Here is a 22,081-nt window from a genome sequence, read left to right as displayed (position 1 = left end):
AAAAAAAAAAAATACTCTTCAAACACAGACACACACACTTAAATGCAGACCAACGTAATCATACTAACAAGCACCCTCTACAGGCGGAAGCCTGAGAACATAAATAATGTGCTAGTGAGGGGCTAAGCAGAGAGTTGAACCCCAAATCTACGTTTCTAACCACCATGAAACGCTGCTTCCTGTTGCATCCACATGCATGCAACGCCCCCACACACACCTATTACAGTCACACAGAGACATCCTGTCACCCTGTCACGTAAACAGCCTCCCACAGGTACAGTCTGGTCTCAACTACACAAACTCAGGCTCACAAAAGTTCCGCCTTTCGGGTTGCACATGCACAGTTGTGCACAAAGTCTCGTGCACACACACACACACACATGCACGGGCCCCTGGCAGTCCTTTGCAGCCCTGCTCCAGCTCCAGGCGTGCAGCTCGGTAGCCACTGTCCCTTCTCAGGCCAGGTGTGGACAAGGGCGCTGAGCCTCGTTCTCTTCCGTCTCGTTGGCTGCCCCTGCCCATGTCCTTTTGAGGGGGCTGGAGGCTGGGTGATGCTGGGCTGGGTGAAGCCGGTGCTCCTCCGTCAGGCCAGGCCAGGGCTGGGGGCAAGGCCTCTCCCAGCCTGAGCCGGGTGCCACCTGCCCAGAGCGGCCTGATCTGCCATCTGGACGCCCCTCCCCAGCTGGCCTGCTGCCCAGGAAGGGGAGGCAGCTTAATGTGACCCTCCATCTGGGCACTCAGGCCACCTCCTGAGGCCCTGCCTCGCTCGCCTGGGTTTCCACCAGGGCGGATGTCTGCAAAAGCTCGGGTGTCCAGATTGGGTGGCGTGCGCAGCCCTGCCTCTCTCCCCCTGGCCGAGGGGGCCCCTCTGGCCATCCTTCCTTCACTCCCCAAATCCTCAAGCACCTCCCACGGGCTGCTCCAGGCGCGGGGGACAGCCAGGACCGGCTACAGCATTCGCAGAGCCCCGGGCTCTGCAAAACGATGATGAATCTCCAGGTGAGGACAGCAGCGTATGAAACCTCCCGAGCCTGGGCCCCCGCGAACGCACAGGTCGCGTGTCCGTGAAGTTGGCCTCAGATGCGTCTAGAACAAGCCAGAAAAGCCCCCTGGCCTCGTGGAACTGAGCGGGTGGGAGGGCAGAAACATAAGGAAGTAATGTGTCGGGGCGGTGAGAGCTGAGAGGAAAGATAAAGCCGAGTGAGGGGCGGAGGGTGATGGGGAGGCGTCTGTGTCAGGGGAAGCTTCTGGAAGGAAGTGCCTTTGCGCAGAGACCCGAAGGAGGTGAGGGAGCCAAACGGATTTATTCATTCATTCAAGAGATATTTTTAGGGGCTGGCCCCGTGGCCGAGTGGTTAAGTACACGTGGTTCGCTTTGGTGGCCTGGGTTCACTGGTTTGGATCCTGGGCACGGACATGGCACCGCTCACCTAGCCATGCTGAGGCAGCGTCCCGAATAGAAGAACTAGAAGGACCCACAACTAAAAATACACAACTCTGTACTGGGGCTTTGGGGAGGAAAAAAAAAGAGGAAGATTGGCAACAGATGTTAGCTCAGGACCAATCTTCCTCACCAAAAAAAAAAAAGGTATTTCTTGAGCACCTACTGTATCCCAGCATTGTCCTAGGCCCTGGAGATCCAGCAGGGTACAAAAGAGACCAACATCCTGACCTCATCTCATACTCAAACGACAGGCAATAGCTAATAAAAACAGGTAAATTGTATATCTTGTTAGAATGTTCTAAGTCTAAAACCAACAAACAAAATGAAAGCAGAGTCAGAAAGATCAGGAAGGTGGGAGGAGCACAGCATAGCTGAAGCTGTTTTTCCCGATGGAGGGAACAGCAAGTGCAAAGGCCCTGAGGTCTGTATATGCTTGAAGCGTTTGAGGATCAGCCAGGATGTCGGTGGGGGCATGGGGGAGGATGGGAGGAAGCAAGGGCTCTGTGAATGTGTTGCTGTCTTCCCTGCCTGTCTGTAGCTCCATGTGAGTCAACAACCACCACAACAGTGATAACTGTTATTATTACTAGGATCATGGCTACTGCTTTGTGAGCACCTGCTATGAACCAGGCGCTGTGCTCAGAAGCTTCCATGCATTGCTTCGCTGCATCCTCACAACAACCTCGGCAGGTAGGTATGAATATTATGCCCATTTCACGGAGAAGGAAACCGAGGATCAGAGAGGTTAGGTGACTTGCCCAAGGGTGTACAGCTCATAAGTGGCAGAGGCAGGATTTGAATGCAGGTCTGTGAGTGTAATTCTGGAGTCTGAGCATGGCCCTCACTCCACGGTCCATTCTCTGCCTGTCTGAGCATGTGCGCTTGTGTGCGTATACAGACAGAGCGTGCCTCTCTCTGCCCGTATCTGCCTTCTTCATCCCCTCATTTATTCACTCAGCATTCATCAAGACTATGTTGAGGGCCAAGACACATGGGTACCATTTCTCGCCCTCACAGAGCTCTGTCTGAGGGGGAATACAGATCGTGACAACCCAGAATGACGAGTGTCTTAATGAGGTCAGAATAGCTGCAGGGAGAGCCCAGAGCGGGGGCTGGCTCATCCGCCTGAGAAGTGGAGCTGACCGGTGGGCTCTCTTTCTTCATTCATCTGTTTGTTCAACAACGGTCCTTCAAGGACTTACCTGGTGCTAAGCGCTGGGTCGATGAGATGACGTTAACGTTCTCTTCCACTAGTTGACATTGAACTAAGCACTGGCCAGTGCAATAAGACAAGAAAAGGAAATCAGAGCCGAAGTAGGGGCGTGCTAGGAACTTTATAAACATGCGATTGAATGCTCAAAATAACAACCAGCCCCAACAAATACTTCTTAAGAGCCTAGTATGTTCCAGACTCAGTTCTAGGCACTGGGGATACGGTCATGAATAAAATAGATAAAATATTCTTGCCTTCTTGAAGCTGGTGTTCTAGCGTGGGGAGAGACAGACAATAAACGCAATAAGTAAATTACATAGGATGTTACGAAGTGATAAGGGCTGTGGAAAAATGGAGCAGGATAAGGGGGATCAAGAATCCCAAGGGGCTTGCAACTTTAAACAGGGGTGAGCTGGGATGGGGAGAAATGCCCAGGGAGACTCCTGAAAAGGTGAGAGAAGAGCAAAGACCTGAAGGATGGAAAGGACTTGTGGGTATTTGGAGGAAGAGAACTCCGGGTAGAAAGAACAGCAAGTGCAAAGGCCCTGAGGCCAGAGCTTGCCTGGTGTGTCCAGAAACAGCCAAAAGGCTAGTGTGGCTGGAGCAGCGCTAGCCAGGAAGAGAGTGGGAGGAGGTGAGGGCAGGGAGGTGACTGGGCACGTCGTGGAGAACTGTGTGGGTCTCCTGTTGAGACCTTTGACTTTTTCTCTGACTGAGGTGAGAGCCACTGAGGGCTCTGAGCAGAGGAGGGACATGATCTGCCTTAGGTTCTAAAAGGCTCCTACAGGCTCAGATGCGAGTAGCACTTATTAGGCACTTACAGAGCGGCGGGCACTGTTCTGTGAGAATTCAATATGGTCTGATCTCATTGCATTCTCACACGGACCCCGTAGGGGTTATCAGTCCATTTCACAGAGGGGAAACTGAGGCTCAGAGAGGTTAAGTCACGGGCCCACGGCCGCCCAGCAGTAACTCGCAGCTGCTGGATGCGAAGGTGAAGTGAGGCAGCCTGCGCCTCCCCGCAGCTTTTAGACGAGGATCGCCCGCAGCAAGCAGAGCGCGCTGGTCCCCGGGAGCTGCGTCTGTGTCCCTGTCTGTCTGTTTCTATTTCCACGCGTCCCTGTCTGTCTCCGCGTCCCCCATCTGTGCCCAAGCCGCCGTCTCTCCGCGCCCGGCCCCCGCACCTCGCAGCTATTTTGGGTGGAGGCATGAGAGCCGACAGCTCGGAGAAGACGCTTCCTCCGGCCCCCGGCTCGGACCACGTGCCGCCCGCGGCCGCCGGGGAGCCCCGGCCTCTCTGCGGGATCCCCGGCGGGGAAGCCCCCGGGGGGGTGGGGGGGTTGGGGCGACCCGCGCCCGGGCTCAGGCTCGCGGCCCCCCAGCGGCCAGCCCAGGCATTGACGCGGCCCCGAGCCCCGCCGTGCGTGAGCGGTCGCTGTGACAACGCGCGGTGACGTCACCCACAGGCAGTGCGTCAGCCCCCGCTGACGTCACGCCCCGGGAGAGGCCGCGGACCAGGGCGGGGGCGGATGCCAGGCCCGGCCGGCAGGGGGCGCCCCGGGGCGCTGATGGAGGATGCCGGCGACTTGGTCCCGCAGGAGGCGCGGCCCCGGGCCGACAGGGCCCCTGCTAGGTTGGCGGGATGAAGAGGAGTCGCAGCGTCCTGTCGGTGGCCGGGACCGGGGACGAGGTGCGAGGGGCGGGGTCCGGGCGGGGTGCGGGGCTCGGGCCGCGGGGGACACGGGCGCCCTCTGGTGGCCGCGGGGAGTCTGGTCCCCTCGTGCCTCAGTTTCCTCCCTTGATTCCATTAGTCTCCTGCTGCCCGGATTAAGAGGCTCTCGGCCCAGGGGCAGAAGGCAGGGGCTTCCCAAGTGGGGGGAGGATTGTAGGGCGGAGGGGGGCGCTGGGGGTGACGCCTGAGGGTCTCAGATGCGAGGGGTGGGAGGGGGCCATAGCCATGGAGGCCAAGAGACGCCTCGTAGACGTGGAGGGTGGTTACGCTAGAGGGGTTTCACAGTGAGGGACAGAATGCGCAGGCATGCGGGCTTCGGACCCCAGGGCTGGGACATCAAAAGGGAGCCCCATAAAAATTAGGGCTGACAAGGGGGACTTCTCAGACGTAAGGGGTGGAAAGGGATCAGTGAGTGGCTCAGACGTGAGGGGACACAAGCAGCCTATGCCCCCATGGGCCCCTCTCTCGCGTGGCCAGGGAGGGGCGTTCCTGGGGGAAGGGGCTCGGAGCTGCCCAGGCGGGCCGAGCCCCCAACCCCGCTTGTCCCTCTTCAGAGACTGCGGGAGACCCTCGAGCCCGGCCGTGCCAACATGCTGGGGGCCGACCTCCGTCGCCCTCGCCGTCGCCTTTCCACCGGTCCGGGCCTGGGCTGGGCTGACCCTGAGCCCTCGGAGCCTGGGGTCCCTCTGCCGCCGCGGCCCACCACGCTGCCACTGCTGGTCCCTCCGCGGATCTCCATCACCAGAGCCGACAGGTAGGCAGCAGGGGGACCAGGCTGGAGGTGGGGTGGAGGGACAGGGCCAGCTGCGCTCCGGCCAGCCACCGGCCCTTCCCAGGCCCCAGGCCCCAGGCCCCAGGCTCCTTGCATTTTGCAAAACCACGGAGCCTGGCCGTGTCAGGCTGTGACAACCCTCCCGCGCCTCCAGGAACCCCCTCTTCCATTTCGCAGCTGCCGAGTTGGCAGGGGGCAGGATTTTGCAAGGGCTGTCACCTCTCCAGCCCCCAGTGATGCCCCACATTCAGAGACCTGGGCCAGGCTAGGGGGTGGGCCTCGGACCACTTTGCTATGCACCTCTCTTTTCCCTCCTGGAAGGATGGAGCCTCTTTCAGACCTGAAAGGGGAGAGGACTGGCGTTTTTCTTTCTCGTGGGAAGAGGATGTGTGAGGCCCAGCTCCACACTGCACGTTCTTGCCGTTTCTCATCTGGGGTCCCCCCCAGGGCACTCCAAGCCTCATCTTGGCCCAAGGATGAGTGGGAAAGGCAGTTGAGCTGGTCTTGGCTGCTGGCCTGGCCCCTGCCCTCACTGCCCTCCCCAGGCCTCTGTTCTCTGCAGCCTCAATCTCCTCACCCCTTTCTTGACTCAGTTGGAGGGCTCAAGGTCTCTTGGGTTGTGGCATACAATGGTTCATTGGTTCATTGACAGATGGGGGAGGAAATGGCTGTCATTCTCCCCTACCAGTGGTCTAGTGTAACTCTCCGCCCTGAAAAAAAAGACCCTCTAGCCTTCTGCGCCTTCAGGTCCAGCTTGATCCATCCCCACCCCGGGCCACAGCTCCAACTACCAGCCCTGGCCCACTGCCTGTGCCTCCCTAATTCTGCAACCCCTGCTGCGACCTGAACCACCCTCGCCCCCATTTCCTGTTATCCATCCAGACTGTTGGCCAACGCTATAGCCCCCACCTCGCAAGAATTCCGCCCAGCCCAGGACCCTCAATGATCTGGGGAGGACCCGCAGCCCTGGCCAATAATCTAGAACCGTTTTGAGTGTGTACTTGCGGACAGGGTCCCCGAGAAAAGTGGGGGACACAGTTCTGGCCTCTGGGATACCCCGCGGCTGCTGATGGCGCCGGTTCTTGCTCTGCGTTCGCCCACGCCCGGAGCCCCCTCTGGCGGGGAGAAAAGCGGCTGTGGGGGCTGGAGACAGGTTTTTTTTTTCTTATAAGAACAGTGAGGGGGGAGGGCGGTGGCAGACAGCACGGCCTGCCCCGGGGAGCCCGGGAGGGGGTCGCACGGGGGCGGGGTCCTGGTTCTGCGGACGCGTACCCGAGCGGGTAAGCGTCCGAGCGCGCGTCCCCCGGGTCCGGGGGTGGGGGGCACCGGGCTCGTGTGCTGCTCCTGCCGGGCCACCACCAGGGCTCGGCCGGCCGCGGGGAGGGAGGGCGCTCGGATCCCGCTCGCTCTCGGCTCTCTCGCTCGGCGCGGCGCTGGGGGAGGCGGGAGCGTGAGTCACGGCGACTCCCGATTTAGGTGCCGGAAGGGGGGCTCTGCCGGCGGGGGCCGCGGGGAGGAGGCGCGGCTGTTTACTCGCCTGAAAAGGGCACGGGGGGTGCGTCCCGCGGCTGCTGAGGACCTGCCTCAGTTTATCTCGTGCAGAAGCACTTTACAAGAGGCAGCGATACACAGAGCGGTGGGCGGGCGGCTGGGGTATCAGCCACGGGGTGTCCTCCTGGAGCCACACGGGAACCAAAGGGACACACCCCAGAATCACCCCAAAGCGGCCCCAGGCTGGCCACACACACACCCCAACACGCATAGACTCCTTCAGACACCACAGTCAAACAACAGAGGCTGAATCGCGTGCACAACTCTGCAATCACGGACCGACCACAATACACACCCAAACGCGTGGGCACACATTCGCAGCCCCCAGGCCACCGGAACAGACCCCGGAGAGGCGCACACCCTCCAAACAGGCAGCACACGTGCGCCCACATCTTTCACCCACAGACACACACAGATACACACACCGCGAAATCCAGAGAAACAGGCACATCGCAACAGCCAACCACGTGCGCGCACACACTTCCAGCCGACACCAAAAACACAGACACCCTTCGGGAGGGTCCACGTGCGCGCACATCCCTCCTCCGCCACACACCACCGTCATCCTTCGACCTGCCAACAGGAGATCTCCCGCACGCCACCGCTGCCCGCCACAGGGACCGCGTCCGTGGCACGGGGACCACTCCCCACGCGCTCCCCCGGGCCAGGGGTAGCGGCGAGGACATGCCAGCGCCGGGCTCCGCCCCCGCCATGATGGACAGACTGACTGACACAAAGGCAACCAGTCGGGTGTCTTCTTCCCAATCGGATTAACCGTTTAACTCCTTCGTGCCCGTGCGCGCAGCGGCCAGGCAGCGCGCTCTGGAGAGAGCCGAGTTCCGGCGCCCCCTCCCCGCCGGGAGCGGGGCTCTGCGTGGGCGGGGAGGTTTCCCCCCCTCCTTGGGTGGCTGCCCCCCACTGGCCCGGACGGAGGAGGAGGGGGGCGGCGCTGACAGCCGCGGCGGGCGGGGGGCGGGGAGGGGCGGGACGGGGCGGGGGAGCCGGGGCTGGCGCCGAGCGGGGCGCGGAGCTCGGAGAGCGCTGCCGGGCACGGAGCGGAGCGCCAGGAGCCGGTAGGAAGCCTCGGCGCCCGGCCCGGGGGCGATCGGCCCGTAGCGCCCCCGGGTCTGTCCCCGGGGCGCCATGGCCCCACCGAGGCCGGGCGCACCAGCGGGGCCCCGGGCGCGTCGGCTGGCGCGCAGCTGAGCGGGGTGCCGCTTCGAGAGGCCGGGGCCCCCCGGGGCTCAGTTAGGGGTCCGCGCCATGGAGCCCCCGGCCGCCCCCTCGGAGAGGAGCCTGTCTCTGTCTCTGCCCGGGCCCCGGGAGGGCCAGGCCACCCTGAAGCCACCCCCCCAGCACCTGTGGCGGCAGCCGCGGACCCCCATCCGGATTCAGCAGCGCGGCTACTCCGACAGCGCGGAGCGCGCCGAGCCCGAGCGGCAGCCACACCGGCCCATCGAGCGCGCCGACGCCGTGGACACCGGCGACCGGCCCGGCCTGCGCACGTCCCGCATGTCCTGGCCCTCGTCCTTCCACGGCCCCGGCCCCGGCGGCGGCGGCGCGGGCGGAGGCGGCTGCAGGCGGTGAGACCCCGGGCGGCTGACGCGCGCGGAGCGGACGGGCGCGCAGGGAGGTGGCAGTTCGCCCCGCTGACCGCAGGGGGCGCTGTGCTGCGGGTGGGGGTCTGTGGCTGGCGGGGGTGGGGGGGTTCTGCTGCGGGGGCGTCTGGGACCCGGTCCCTGGTGGTGCACTGTCCCCGAGGCTTCCTGGTGAGGCCGGTCCTGGGGGCGACTTAGGGGGCGCCAGGCTGCGGGTGGTGTGAGCAGGGTCTCGGTTGAGGGCTGCGGCTTAGGGGTCCATACCGTTAGTCGGTGACAGTGCAGGACAGTGGCTGGGCTGGTCCACTGTGTTTGGGGATGTCCTAGAGGGCACTCTGTAGGGGGCGCCTGCCAGGACCACGATGTTTCCTCCGGGCTGGGGGTCCTTCCAGGGCCTGGAGGACTATGTGGGTTGGGGGACCCTTCCTGGACTTGGCCTTCACGCAGCCGCTGGGGCCGGAAACCCACAGGGGGCCTGTTGGGGAGCCCGGTGTGGGGCCTGTGTGGTGGTTGGCGCCCCCTCGCAGGGCAAGAGTGTCAGGGTTCTGTAGCTGCCCGGAGGGAGGGGACAGTGCCCAGGGATGCACAGTCCCAGCGAGGGAGAGGGAGTCCCTGCCTCCCAGTAGGTGACAGTGTTACTGAGGGGGCATCCTCTCACTGACCTGACTTCCCCCAGCTGTGGGGGTCTGACCAGCTGTGGCTGCCTTGGCTGTGCGCTCTGCCCAGGCTTCTGGGGTCCAGTAATTGTGACACGGGGACTGTGTATGTTCCGGGGTCTGACTATGGCAGTGGGACTGTGTGTGTTTCCAGGCCTGTGATTATGTGACCATGTACTTCCCGGACAGCGGTCGTGACAGTGACTTTGTGTGCTGCTGGGATACGGTGATTGTGACGGCGCGACTGAGTGCGACTGGGCCACTGTGACTGTGACACTGTGACTATATGTGCCCCCAGGACGCTGTGGCTGTGTCACTGACTGTGTGGGCCCCTGGGATGCCGTGATTGTGACAATGTGCGTTCCTGGGGTGCAGCGATGGTGGCACTGTGGTGTGGACACTCCTGGGGGGACAAGTGATTGTGGCATGGGACCGTCCATGCTCCTGGGACACTGTGACGTCCCTCGGCTGCCCGTGTGTCCAGGAGGTGCTGCTCTGAGTTCAGTCAGTGTGCTGACCCGCCCAGGTGCCCCTCTGCTTGGGACACCACTGACACTCAGATTGGGGCCTCTCCCTCCCAGAGTTCCTGAGGGAGGACGCGCCATTCTAGGTCTGTCCGGGGACCTCCAGCAGGCATCACTGCCCCCCAGGCCACCCTACCCCCCTCCACTCGGGCACCCCCAGCCCAGCACCCGCGCCCCCACCAGGAAGCGAGCGTCGTGGGCCCTGCTGTTTCCCAAAGGGAACCCGAGAGAAGCTGAAGGAAAACAAAGCTGGAGTCAACAGGAAATGCCAAGACCCAGGGCGGCGCGCCAAGCCAGCGCAGGTCACTGTCCTGAGAGACCAAGGAGGGGGCGGCCGCAGTAGGAACTGGGCCCTATGCCCTTTTAAGGCCCTAGGGACGCCGCTACCCTGGTGTCTGAGGTGCTGATTCTCCGGGGACAGTGGCTGAGTGGCAATAACTATCATTATCTTAATGCTGTCCATCTCGTAATGCCCCACTCTCGGGTTCCATGCTGGGGACTTTTCCACACGTCCTCATCCCCTGTGTCCCAGGACGTAGTCCTGTTAGGCAGATGGGGAAACTGAAGCCCAGAGAAGCAACGTCCCTTCTCCTTCTCACCCAACCAGGAGTGGCAGAGCTGGGATTCCAACACAGGGCTGTGTGTCCTTGCACAAGTGTCTTGCCCTCTCTGAGCCTCTCTGAGTAAATGGAGCTGTTGTGGGCCCTGCCCTGGGGGAGGATCAGTTGGAGAGTTCTGTGAGATTGGGGATGCGTGCAAGGGAGTTAACACAGTGGGTGGCCAGTCAAGAGTCGCCCAGGGACCTGGGCTCCAAGGCAGGGGGGCCTGGGGTGACCCTGCTTCTCTAGGGTGGGAAGAAAAAACAGGAACCTCAGCTGCATCCCCACAGGGCCTCAGGTTTCTGTTTCACTGGGGGCCTGTGGCCTCTAGTGGCTGTGGTCAGAGAGAGGGCAGTGTTGCCAGTGTCCCCCCTCCTGTACCCCTCCACCCCCTGCCAGGCAGGAGGAGGAAGGGGGAACTGAGAGGCCCCCAGTGGGAAGCTGGCTCCTTCCTGGGGCGTGCTGCCAGCACATTTCTCCAGAAAGGGGTTTGAGGGTGCACACAGTGGGGTGCCGGCGCTCCCACGGTGAAGTTCATGCAGCCCCCAACCAGGGGATCCCGGGAGCCCTCCAGACTTGAGTCCCAGGAACCCAGAGAGAGGGGCTTGTGAGCCCCTCCAGGATGGCCCCCACTGCCCCCTCCAGACCCGGGCATGTCTGAGCCTGCGCTCCCGGCCCCCTGCGAAGCTGAGTCACGGCACCGCCGCGATCTGTCAAGAGGCAGATGGAGTGCGACGAAGAGAAGGACTCTGGTGGTGAGGTTGGGGGGGGCTTGCCTGAATTAGGGGCGGGGCCCATGTACCGCACCCCCAGCTTGGGTCCCCAAACTCTCGCCACCTAGAGAGGCGCTCCCCGGCTCCAGGAGGGGCTGGAGGCGGCTCGACTGGGGTCTCTCTCTGGCCCGTGATCTCTGTCTCCACTTGGGTCCTCGCCTCCCCTGGTCTCTGGCGCTCCCGGATCCCTGGCGGTGGCCTGGGAACCGGGCTCTCCTCGCGCACCTGCCGTCGCGCGCCCTCTGCTGGGGGACGAGAAAGGCACAGGCTGAGCGTGCGCTCCTAGTCCTGACCTGCCTATGGGACTCCAGTCCCGAGCAAAGTCGCCGCTGCCGCCACTGTCCAGGCGCCTCGTATTATTTCATGCTTATTGAGCGCCCCAGCGAGCGGGCGCCAGGCCGGCCGACCTCAGGCTGCGGGTGAGGTCTTCGCCTTCCCGGTATGGGGACCAGGCCGCTCCCCCCATCCTCCATCCTCCATCTCCAGCCTCCATCCTCCATCTCCAGCCTCCATCTCCATCCTCCATCTTCCATCCTCCATCTTCCATCCTCCATCCTCCATCTCCATCCTCCATCTCCATCCTCCATCCTCCATCTCCATCCTCCATCCTCCATCCTCCATCTCCATCCTCCATCTCCATCCTCCATCTTCCATCCTCCATCCTCCATCTCCAGCCTCCATCTCCATCCTCCATCCTCCATCTCCATCCTCCATCTTCCATCCTCCATCCTCCATCTCCAGCCTCCATCTCCATCCTCCATCCTCCATCTCCATCCTCCATCTTCCATCCTCCATCCTCCATCTCCAGCCTCCATCTCCATCCTCCATCTCCATCCTCCATCCTCCATCCTCCATCTTCCATCCTCCATCCTCCATCTCCATCCTCCATCCTCCATCTCCATCCTCCATCCTCCATCCTCCATCCTCCATCTTCCATCCTCCATCCTCCATCTCCACCTCCATCCTCCATCCTCCATCTCCACCCTCCATCCTCCATCTCCATCCTCCGTCTCCATCTCCACCCTCCATCTCCATCTCCACCTCCATCCTCCGTCTCCATCTCCACCCTCCACCCTCCATCTCCATCCTCCATCTCCATCCTCCGTCTCCATCCTCCATCTCCATCCTCCATCCTCCATCTCCATCCTCCATCTCCATCCTCCATCTCCATCCTCCATCTCCATCTCCATCCTCCACCCTCCATCTCCACCCTCCATCCTCCATCTCCATCCTCCACCCTCTGTCTCCATCCTCCATCCTCACGCAGTGGAGATGGCCGCCTGGAGGATGGAAAGGAACTTGGCGGCAGAGTTGTGGACCGAGTTCCCATGTCCCCTGTGTGCTTGCCCATGCCCCTGCCAGGGCCTCCCCCTGCCTTTGCACTCCAAGCATCCTTGGCTTTCCCTTCCTGATGAGGATACTGAGAGCCAGTGACTTGCCCAAGGTCACAGCGAGGAAGGGCCGAATTGGGATTCAAAAAACCCCACATCTCTCCCACTCCAGGTCAGTGGGTGAGATTCAGACTGTAGCTCGACCCACTGACTTGCTGTGTGACCTAGGGCCAGTGAGCAGGCCTCTCTGAGCCTCGGCTTCTTCATCAGTAAACCGGGCTGAGTAAGCCTGGCCCACCCCCAGGGTTGTGGTAGGGCTGGGGTGGCTGACGTCAGGGCTGGGCAGCCAGGGCCTGCTGTTTGGAGAACTTCCTCAAAATGACATCAGCAGGGAGACAAAAGGAGTCCCTAAACTGCAAACTGGGCCCTGGCTGCCAGGGTGCCCGCTCTGTCACCAGCACCAGATGGACTGTAAACAGGAAACTGAGGCTCTGGACCTGGGGGAATCGCAGACTGGGAGGGTGAGGGCAGAGTGCCGGGGGCCATCTGAGCCCACCGTTTTCACTCCTGAGTAACTCAGAGTTCAAGTCCAGCCTTTGCCCTTGACTTGCTGTGTGACCTTAGGAAAAGACTTCACCTCTCTGAGCCTCAGTTTCCTCGTCTGTAACAGGGCCACTCATTCCACAAACCTTGATGGAGCATCTTCAGCCTGTGGCGAAGAAAGAGGTAGACCCCATCTCGGCTGTCCTGGAGTTCTGAGACTAGTGCATGAGGAAGAAATAGCAAGTAAAGGCATTCGATCTTTCCAGATGGTGACACATGGGATTTGAAGAAAAGGGGGACCCTGAAGCCAGGGAAGCCGTCTCTAAGGAGGTGACATTTGAGCAGAGACCTAAGTGAAGTGAAAGAGGATGCTATGTGGGTATCTGAGGGATGAGGGTGACAAGCAGAGGGAACAGCCAGTGCAAAGTTCCTGGGGCAGGAGTGTGTCTGAAGTGTTGGCAGAAAGGAGGCAGGGAAGTGATGGGGCGGCTTGTGTAGGGCCTCAGAGGCTGTGGGCAGGGTTGGCTTTAGGCCTCAGTTTCCATCTGACTTCCTGGGAAGGGACAAAGGTCACTGAGCTGGAGGGAAACGGAACCGTGAAGGGCCTGTGTAGCCTAGTAGTAGTCTGTTTGGACTGGACCCAGGGCCCTGGTGGCCAGTGCATGGGTCTGAATGGCTTTGGCACAGGAGTTTTCATCCCCAGGGGCAGTTCTGTCTCCCCAGGGGACACGTGGCAATGGCTGGAGACATTTTAGTGGTCAGGATTGAGAGGGTGCTCCTGGCATCTCGTGGGCAGAGGCCAGGGATGCTGGCACTGCTAGGAGCGCACAGGAGCGCCCCCCAGGACAAGAGATCCTCCGGCCCCAAAGGTCAACCGTGCACTCCCAGGGAGGTGACATCCCGTCCAAGGGGGCAAAATGTGGATCTTGGGGTGGATGTGTGAAAAAAAAAAGTTATTTTTACGTATAGAGCCCAGATAGACACTCAGGACCTTAAGAGACGCACAGCATCGCTGGGGCACTAACATTTCACGCCAGAGGTGACCAGGGAGGAAAAACTAGAAAGGCCATCATGAAATCAAGGGTGGCAGACATGGAGCCTGGCTCGGCCATTCATGGGCCATGTGACCTTGAGCAGCTTGTTTCTCTCCAAGACTTGGTTTTCCCACCTGGAAAATGAGGACAATAGTTTCACTTCTCCGGGGTTTCCCAAGGATTCACTGAGACCACGGCCAGAGGTGCTGGGTGCACAGGAAGCCTTCTGCAGGTTAGCTGCTGTCCTTGTCCCCATCATCTTCTGCATCGTCTGCTCGTACAGCGACTTGCACATTATTAGCTCTCCATAAACGTTTTGTTGGATAATAATAACCGTAGCTAATATTCACTAACGCTTCCTATGTCCAGATGCTTCTCTGAGCCTTTTACTTGTCCATGCGTGATGTGCGTAATCTTTGCGTACCCATTTTACAGGTGGGAAACTGAGGCTCCGGGAAATGAAGGGACTGGCCCAAGGTCAGGTGACTGAGGAGGGCCCGGGGGCTATGAGCGCACTCAGAGCTTCTGGGGGTGTCTAAGAGTTATAAGGCATCTCAGAGGCTGTGGGGGCCCTCTGGGGCTGTCCCCAAGGATCGTGGGTGCCTCTTGGATTCTGGGGTAGCCGAGGGTTGGGACTGTCTTAGGAGCCATGGAGGAATCTAGTTGTGTCCTGGGGTCTATGTGAGCCCCAGGATTCGGGTGGCATCTCCCCGGTTATGGGAGCACCCCCTGAGTGTGAAGGCACTCCTGAGGTTATCTGGGGGTCTCTGCGTGTCTGGGGGCATCTCAGGGACGCTGTGGAGCCACTCAGGGGTGGCGGGACATCTGAGGGACTGTGGAAGCATTCCTGGGGTCTGTGAGGGGTCCTCGGATTTAAGGGGATGCTCTGTGGCGGGGGGAATTCTAGGGGTGCTCTGGGGGGGTCTCTGCCTAACTCAGGGACAGTGGGGTGCTCTAAGAGACATCTGAGGAACCGTGCTGGTGGTCCTGGCATCAGTAGGGGCTTCTCATGGTCTCTGAGAGCACCCCTAGCATTTGTGGGTGCATCCTGGGATTCTTGGGGTGCCCCTGCTGTTTGTGGGGATGTCTCAGTAACAATGAGGACACTACTAGGGGACATCTGGGGAGCTAGGGGAGTGTCCTGGGGCCTATGGGGGCCTCTCAGAGCACCTTGGGGTTTTGTGGGGGAACTCAGGAATTTGGGGGGTAACTCTGGGTTGGGTGGGGACATCTCAGGGATAGTGGGGGCCCTGCCTGGGATTGTGAGACGTCTGGGGGACGCTGGGGACGCCCCTGAGGTCTGTGCGGCCTCTCAACCCTTTGCAGGGTTTGTGAGGGCGCCCCAGAGGTTTGGGGGGCATCTCAAGCGTTTGGAGAGACGCTTCCGGCTATCGCCAGGACGCCGGCGGGACTGCGGAGCCCCCGGGGTCTGCGGGTGTCCCCGCGGCGGCCGCCCCAGGCCCGCCCCGCCCCAGGGGCGGCCCCAGCGCGAAGCCGGAAGGGCCAGGCGGCCGGCGGGTGGGGCCCGGGGGCCCGGGGCTGGCGGCCGCGCTGCGTGGGCCGCGGGCGGGCGGCGTTGCTCCCCGGCGCCCGCCCAGGCGGGCCGCCCTGCGCCCCCCGCGGCCATGGCGCGGCCGCGCGGCCTGGGCCGCATCCCCGAGCTTCCGCCGGCGGCCTTCCCGGGGGCGGCGGCCGAGGACGAGGCGTTCCTGCCCGAGCCCCCGGCCCTGCGCGCGCCCCGCCGCCCGCGCTCGCCGCCCTCCTCGCCCGTCTTCTTCGCCAGCCCGACCCTCCGCCGGCGCGTCCGGCTTCTCCGCAGCGTCCAGGATGGCGGCCGCCAGGCGTGGGCCGGGTAAGTGCGCGCGCGGGGCCGCGGGTTCGAGTCTCCTCCGGGCCCCTGGCGTGCGCCGGGGTCTGGGGCTCGGCCCGGGCTCTCCGCAGCCTCACTTTTCCTCTTCCGCCACAAGGCAGCGATCAAAATCATCCCTGCCCGCCGGGGTTGCCGTGGAGACCTCTGATAGGGCATGCAGTAGGCGCTCAATAAACGCTCCGTGCCTCCCACTTCCTGCGCAGACCTGAGGCTGCGGTCGGGCTCTGGCGGCATGAGGCCAGCGTGCCATCCGGGGTCATGTGAGGTCATGTGTTCAGGTCTGGTGGCCTCAGTCTCACGGCCTGTGAAATGGGGCAGCGGGGCCCTCTGGGGGCTGCCCGGCCCCGGCGCTCGGTGTGCATCGCGTGCACGGGGCACGGAGGGCAGATCAAGTTCCCTTCCCGGCCAGCCCGGGGGTGGGCTGCGGGGGCAGGAAGCCTGGGGGGGAGTAGCCTGGAGGCCACATCCGGTCTGGCTTCCCAGTGTCGCTTTCTCTTGGAAACCGAGGTTGGCAGCCCGGAGGTGGGCACGGGCTGGTTCCGGGGGGCTTCTCCGGAGCCGGCAGAGGGTCCTCTGCTTCCCCCTATGCCCCCGACTCTCCGCACGCCGTCGTTGGGAACGGGACGCAGAGTGGGAGAGGGCACTGCGGGGACAGGACGCAGGCCCAGTGCCTGGACCCGGGAAGAGATGGGGCGGGGAGAGAAGAGGAGGAGGTCGGGCCTCTGGGAACCCCGCAGGGGGTCGGGGAGGCTGGGGCAGGGGGAATCAGTGCCTCTCTCCGGGTTTCTCTCTGGGTCTCTGTTCTCCCCACCGCCCCCCAGCTCCACCTTTCCCGCGTCCCTTGTCCCTGCCCTGGGTTTTTGTCCCCGGACTCCGCGCGCACTCCGCCCGCGCGGGCCAGGCTCGTTCCCCCTGGGCGCACGGCGTTCGGAGAGCTCCAGCTGGCCCAGCTCGACGTCAGGATGGAGAAGGGGGGGAAGGCGGGGCCAGAGGCGGGAGGGGGGGTGACGGGCTCGGAGCCCGGGAAACCGGAGCCCGGGGCACCCCCCCCGAGGCCCGGGGAAAGGGAGGGAGGCGGCAACTGTGCGCAAGGTTCCGTGGGGCCCCCCGCAGGAGGAGGCAGGCGCCCAGCCAGCCCGCCCGGCACTGCGGACACGGGGACGCTCGAACGCCCGGGGCGTCCCTGGGGGGTCACCCGGAGGGCGGGTGTGGAGGCGGCGCCGGCGACGGCCGCAGACACCTCGGGCCTGGCGAGCGGCGCGCGCCACACCACCGTGCAGTCGTCCGCATGCGCGCCTCGACGGCGCTTGGCACCCATGCGCTCCAGTGCGGCGCCCCGGGCCCGGCCCCGGCCCCCTGCGCTGACACTGCCCCCCGCGGGCTCTGAGTCCCTGGTCCACTTCTCCTTCGGCGATGAGGACACCTGTTGGCACCCTCCGGGGAGATCTGTCAGGTGGGTGGCCCGTGGCCAGTCTCCTCCTTTGCCGCCCGAGGCTGCGCTGGGGGTGGGGAGGAGTCCCCAAGGAGCCTTCAAGGGTCTGCCTGGAGCCCCGCACCCTCCTCTGGTCCTAAATGTCTGGGTGCTGCTGAGGGCTTCCTGCAGGTGGTGGCTCCGAAAATGGGTGCTGGGTCCTGCCCCCTTCCTGCCTACCTGAAGTCGGATCCCTTCACCCTCTTTGTGCCCCCAAACCTGGGCTTCTGGCACTCACCCTGGAGGCAGATATGGGTGTCCAGCGTCACCTGGGCTCCACTCCCAGGCCACAGGCCCCGAGCCAGGTCCCTCTGGCCCTACTCTGCCCTGTGCCTCCAGCCTCCCCCCCTCTTGCTGTGGCTGCCAGGCTGAAAACCAAGCTGGGGTGGGGGCAGGGAGGTGCTGCCAGTCCTGGGGACATTCAGAGTCAGCTGGACGCTGCTGGGGCAGAGAGGTGACCTTTAGGTTCTCAAAATTCTCAGGAGACACTGGCCTCATTCTTGCTTCTGTGCACCAACCCCTTCAGACACCTGGACACATATGCTCTCCGACACGGACACACATACCACGTACACAGCCACACACGACACACACGCAGACACTCCCACACACAGGGAAATCGGAGTCCCCTGGTGTTTACTGTGCTAGGCATGGGTCTCCTGGCTGGTGGCGATGCCAAGAGAACCCCACAGTTGACCCATGGCCACGGTGACACGCAAACCACAGAAACCCTAGCCCCACACAGCCTCTTGGACGCTGCACTTCCACACGAACACACACCCAGGCTGGGTGCCCACCTGCACACAGCCACCCACAGGAGCGCACCTCATACCCGCTCAGGGGCCAGGGACAGTCACAGCGCCTGCCCCACACAGGCACACCCTCAGAAGGTCACAGAGTCACAGACGCGTGGATCTGGACACAGAGACCCACGCAGACCCCACAGGCACACACAGATGTGCAAACCCACATAGACGCCTGTATACGCACAGGGGTCCCTGAGCACACGCGGCTGACTCACACAGACACAGACCCTCCTTGCACACCCAGCCCCACAAACAGCCGTGTCAGCCGGCACCACGTGCCTGCCTGGCAGACACACACCAGCGCCTTGCCCTCAACCTCGTGTCACCTTCACAAAGCAAATGCCAGGCCTTTCCATGAAGGCTGCCTGGCACCTCCCACCAGGGAGTCAGGTAGAGTGGGGCACGGAGCCTGGGAGACGCCAGGCCACCTGGGGGGAGCCAGGCACCCCATTCAGCAGGCACATTTGTAGCCTGGCGGCCCGGGTGCTTTACCACGAGCCAAGTTCTTCATCCTGTCTGTGCCTCAGTTTCTCTGTCTGGAAAATGGGGCGTCAGTGCTGGTTCAGGTGTCGCGCGGTGTCTAACATGTGGCATTCAGTAGCGATTGGCTACTTTCATTATTTTATGATTTTCACCTACTGGGACATGTCGTCTTTCCCTGTCCCCCACCCCCCAGGCTTGTTTGTTTCCTATCAGCCCCCGTGGCAGAGCTCTCTGAGGTCTCGTTGGCCCCCGGGTGGCAGTCTCCCAGAGGCCCAGTTTGATGCTCGGGGAGCCCAGGTGGACAGGTCTGGGGGGCTCGGAAGTGGGGAGGCAGGTAGCAACTTCACCGGCAAAGGCCACTGAGTGGTCGCCGTGTTCAAAGGATGGGTGGTCATTTCCCTGTCGATGGGGCGTCCGGGCGTGTGGCTGTGATGTCACGGCCTGTCAGCTGCCCTTGACTCCACTTGGTGGCTTTGGGTCTCTTTGGGACATCGCCGGTGCAGCCTCTGGCCTGGCTTCGGGCCCACCTCAAGCAGCAGCAGCCCAGAAGGGTGACACCCACAGCCCCGTGTGGGGCAGGGGTCCGATTCTAGGGGCTAGCTTCGACCCCCAACTCAGGCTGCAGTCCAACAGGCCTCACCACCCCTCCCCGTGCCCTCCCACAGCCCAGGGGACCTCTGCTCCTGGAAGCACAAACAGCGGCCTCCCGGCCCGGCCTCTGGGCTCCTGCTTACGTGAGCAGAGTCCCCTGGGGCTGCGGGATCTGCCAGCGCTGGGGTTTGGTCTCACCTTCCCAAAGTGCGGCTCCGGTTCCTGGGGCGGGGCTGGGGTCCGCTGATGGGGCTGTTCCTCTCCCCTCCCCGCTGACACTAGTCTAGGCTGGGCCTTCGGACACGGGACATGGTTATGGGCAGCGAGGCCACCAGCCCCTCGCCACCCTCCCCTCTGTGCCTGGGCCTCCTCGTTGAACCAGGGCGCTAACAGCACCCAGCTCAGAGAGTCGGTGGGAGACATCACTGGGTTCATGTCTGTAAAGCACTTCAATTGGGCCAGGCACATAGGAAGTTCTCAATAAGTGTCTTCTTTTTTTTTTTTTTTTGAGGAAGCTTAGCCCTGAGGTAACATGTGCTGCCAATCCTCCTCTTTTTTGCTCAGGAAGACTGGCTCTGAGCTGACATCTGTGCCCGTCTTCCTCTATTTTGTACGTGGGACGCCTGCCACAGCATGGCTTGCCGAGCGGTGCCATGTCCACACCCGGGATCCGAACTGGCGAACCCCGGGCTGCCGAAGCAGAACGTGTGCACTTAAGCGCTGCACCACCGGGCCGGCCCCTCAATAAGTGTCTTCTTATTACTGTATACTTAAAAGGATCTAACCTGGTGTCCAGTACACAGCAGGTGCTCAATAAATGGGCATTATCCTCAAAGGCCCAAGCTCATGGACTAGGAGTATTCCATCTTGAGTGGGTTTTTTTTTCCAATTCACTTTTTAAAATTAACATATTGTAAAATTCACCCTTTTTACATTGTATGAGGTTTTTTTCTTGTGGTAAAATCTACGTAAGATAAAATTTCCCATTTTAACGAGTTTTGAGTGTGCAATTCAGTGGCATTTAGCACATTCACACTGCTGTGCAGCCATCCCCACCATCCGTCTCCAGAACCTTCTCATCTTCCCAAACTGAAGCTCTGTCCTCATTGGACACCAGCTCCCCCTCTCTCCCCCAGCCCCTGGCCCATCCATCCTCCTTCCTGTCTCTGTGGATGTGTTTCTTCTAGGGGCCTCCTATAAATAGAATCATACGGTATCTGTCCTGCTGTGTCTGGTTTATTCCACTCAGCACAGTGTCCTCCAGGGTCATCCACGGTGTGGTACGTGTGACAGAATTATCTTCTTTTTTAAGGCTGAATAATATTCCATTGTGTCATGTGTATATACCACATTTTCTTTATCCATTCGCCCACTGATGGACGCTTGAGTTGTTTCCCCCTTTGAGCTATCGTGAAGGACGCTGCTGTCAACGTGGGTGGACAAGCTTCCTTTTGAGTCCCTGCTTTCAATTCTTGGGGTGTGTGCCTAGGAGCAGAGTTCCTGGATGATTTGATAATTCTATACTTAAGTTTGTGAGGAGGTGCCAAATTGTTTTCCACAGCAGCTGCCCAGTTTTATATTCCCACCAGCAATGCATGAGGATTCCGGTTTCTCCACATCCTCACCAACCTTTCTTATTATTTTTTCTTCTTCTTCTTCTTTTTTTTTTTTTTTGGTGAGGAAGATTGGCCCTGAGCTAACATCTGTTTCCAATCTTCCTCTTTTTGTTTGAGGAAGATTGTCACTGGGCTAACATCTGTGCCACTCTTCCTCTACTTTATGTGGGACGCCACCACAGCATGGCTTGAGGAGCAGTGTGTAGGTCCACGCCTGGGATCAGACCCTGTGAGCCTTGGGTGAGGTGGAGCACATGAACTTAACCACTATGCCACCAGGCTGGCCCTTTTTTTGGGTCGGGGGGAGATTAGCCCTGAGCTAATATCTGCTGCCAATCCTCCTCTTTTTGCTGAGGAAGACTGGCCCTGAGCTAATATCCATGCCCATCTTCCTCTACTTTATATGTGGGACACCTGCCACAGCGTGGCTTGCCAAGCGGTGCCATGTCCGCACCCGGGATCCGAACTGGCAAACCCCGGGCCCCCGAAGCGGAATGTGCGCTCTTAACCGCTGCACCACCGGGCTGGCCCCTCTTCTTTTTTTTTAATAATAGACACCCTAGTGGGTGTGCAGTGGTATCTCCTTGTGGTTTTGATTTGCATTTCCCCAGCGACTGATGGTGTTGAACATCTTCTCATGTGCTTATTATTGTCTGTCTGTAGTTCTCCTTCGGAGAAATATTTATTTACATTCTTGGCCCACTTTCCAATTGAGTTGTTGGGTTTTTTGTTGTGGTTGAGTTTTAGGAGTTCTTTATGTGTTCTAGATGTTAATCCCGTACCAGATAGGTGCTTTGCAAAATTTCCCTCCCATTCTGTGGGTTGCCTTTTCACTCTCTGAATAGTACCCCTCGGCTCACAAAAGTTTTTAATTTTGGTGAAATCCAATTTACTTTTTCTTTTCTTGCCTGTGCTTTTGGGGTCATGTCCAAGAAATCATTGCCAAATCCAACGTCATGACGCTTCTAAGAGTTTTATAGTTTTAGCTCTTCCGTTTATGTCCTTGATGCATTTTGAGTCAGTTTTTTTCTATGGTGTGAGGTAGGGATCCAACTTCATTCTTTTGCATGTGGATAACCAGTTTTCCTAGCACCATTTGTTGAAGACTGTCCTTGGGGCCGGCCCGGTGGCACAGTGGTTAAGTTCGCACATTCCACTTCTTGGCGGCCCAGGGTTCTCTGGTTCGGATCCCGGGTGCGGACATGGCACCACTTGGCACGCCATGCTGTGGTAGGCATCCCACATATAAAGTAGAGGAAGATGGGCATGGACGTTAGCTTAGGGCCAGTCTTCCTCAGCAAAAAGAGGAGGATTGGCAGCAGATGTTAGCTCAGGGCTGATCTTCCTCAAAAAAAAAAAAAAAAGAAAGACTGTTCTTTTGCCATTGAATAGTCATGGCACCCTCTCCTAAAATCATTTGCTCATATATGTGAGGGTTTATTTCTGGGCTCTCTGTTCTATTCCATTGGTCTGT

The 22,081-nt window shown here is 60.7% G+C and overlaps 1 protein-coding gene across 7 annotated transcripts in view; it reads left to right on the top strand.

The window, feature by feature from the left end:
- The window catches only part of PDE4A (phosphodiesterase 4A), a 42,333-nt gene that overhangs the window by 1,942 nt on the left and 18,310 nt on the right, over positions 1–22,081 (top strand). The window contains exons 2-4 of one of the 7 annotated variants that reach the window (XM_070625531.1): positions 2,035–2,134; positions 4,256–4,347; positions 4,944–5,143. In XM_070625531.1, the coding sequence (XP_070481632.1) occupies positions 4,300–4,347; positions 4,944–5,143 (248 nt within the window). In that variant the 5' untranslated portion in view covers positions 2,035–2,134; positions 4,256–4,299. Of the gene's footprint in view, positions 1–2,034; positions 2,135–4,205; positions 4,348–4,943; positions 5,144–7,715; positions 8,296–10,589; positions 10,845–12,863; positions 12,980–15,302; positions 15,623–16,692; positions 17,094–22,081 lie in introns of those variants that run through there. The other 6 variants (XM_070625530.1, XM_070625533.1, XM_070625529.1 and 3 more) reach the window with 6 other exon arrangements.

The sequence above is a fragment of the Equus przewalskii genome, chromosome 6 (assembly GCF_037783145.1).
Source record: "Equus przewalskii isolate Varuska chromosome 6, EquPr2, whole genome shotgun sequence".
In the NCBI taxonomy this organism is placed as follows: Eukaryota; Metazoa; Chordata; class Mammalia; order Perissodactyla; family Equidae; genus Equus; species Equus przewalskii.
The sequence above is the reverse complement of the archived record's forward strand: the minus strand, read 5'-3'. Positions and strand labels throughout refer to the sequence as shown.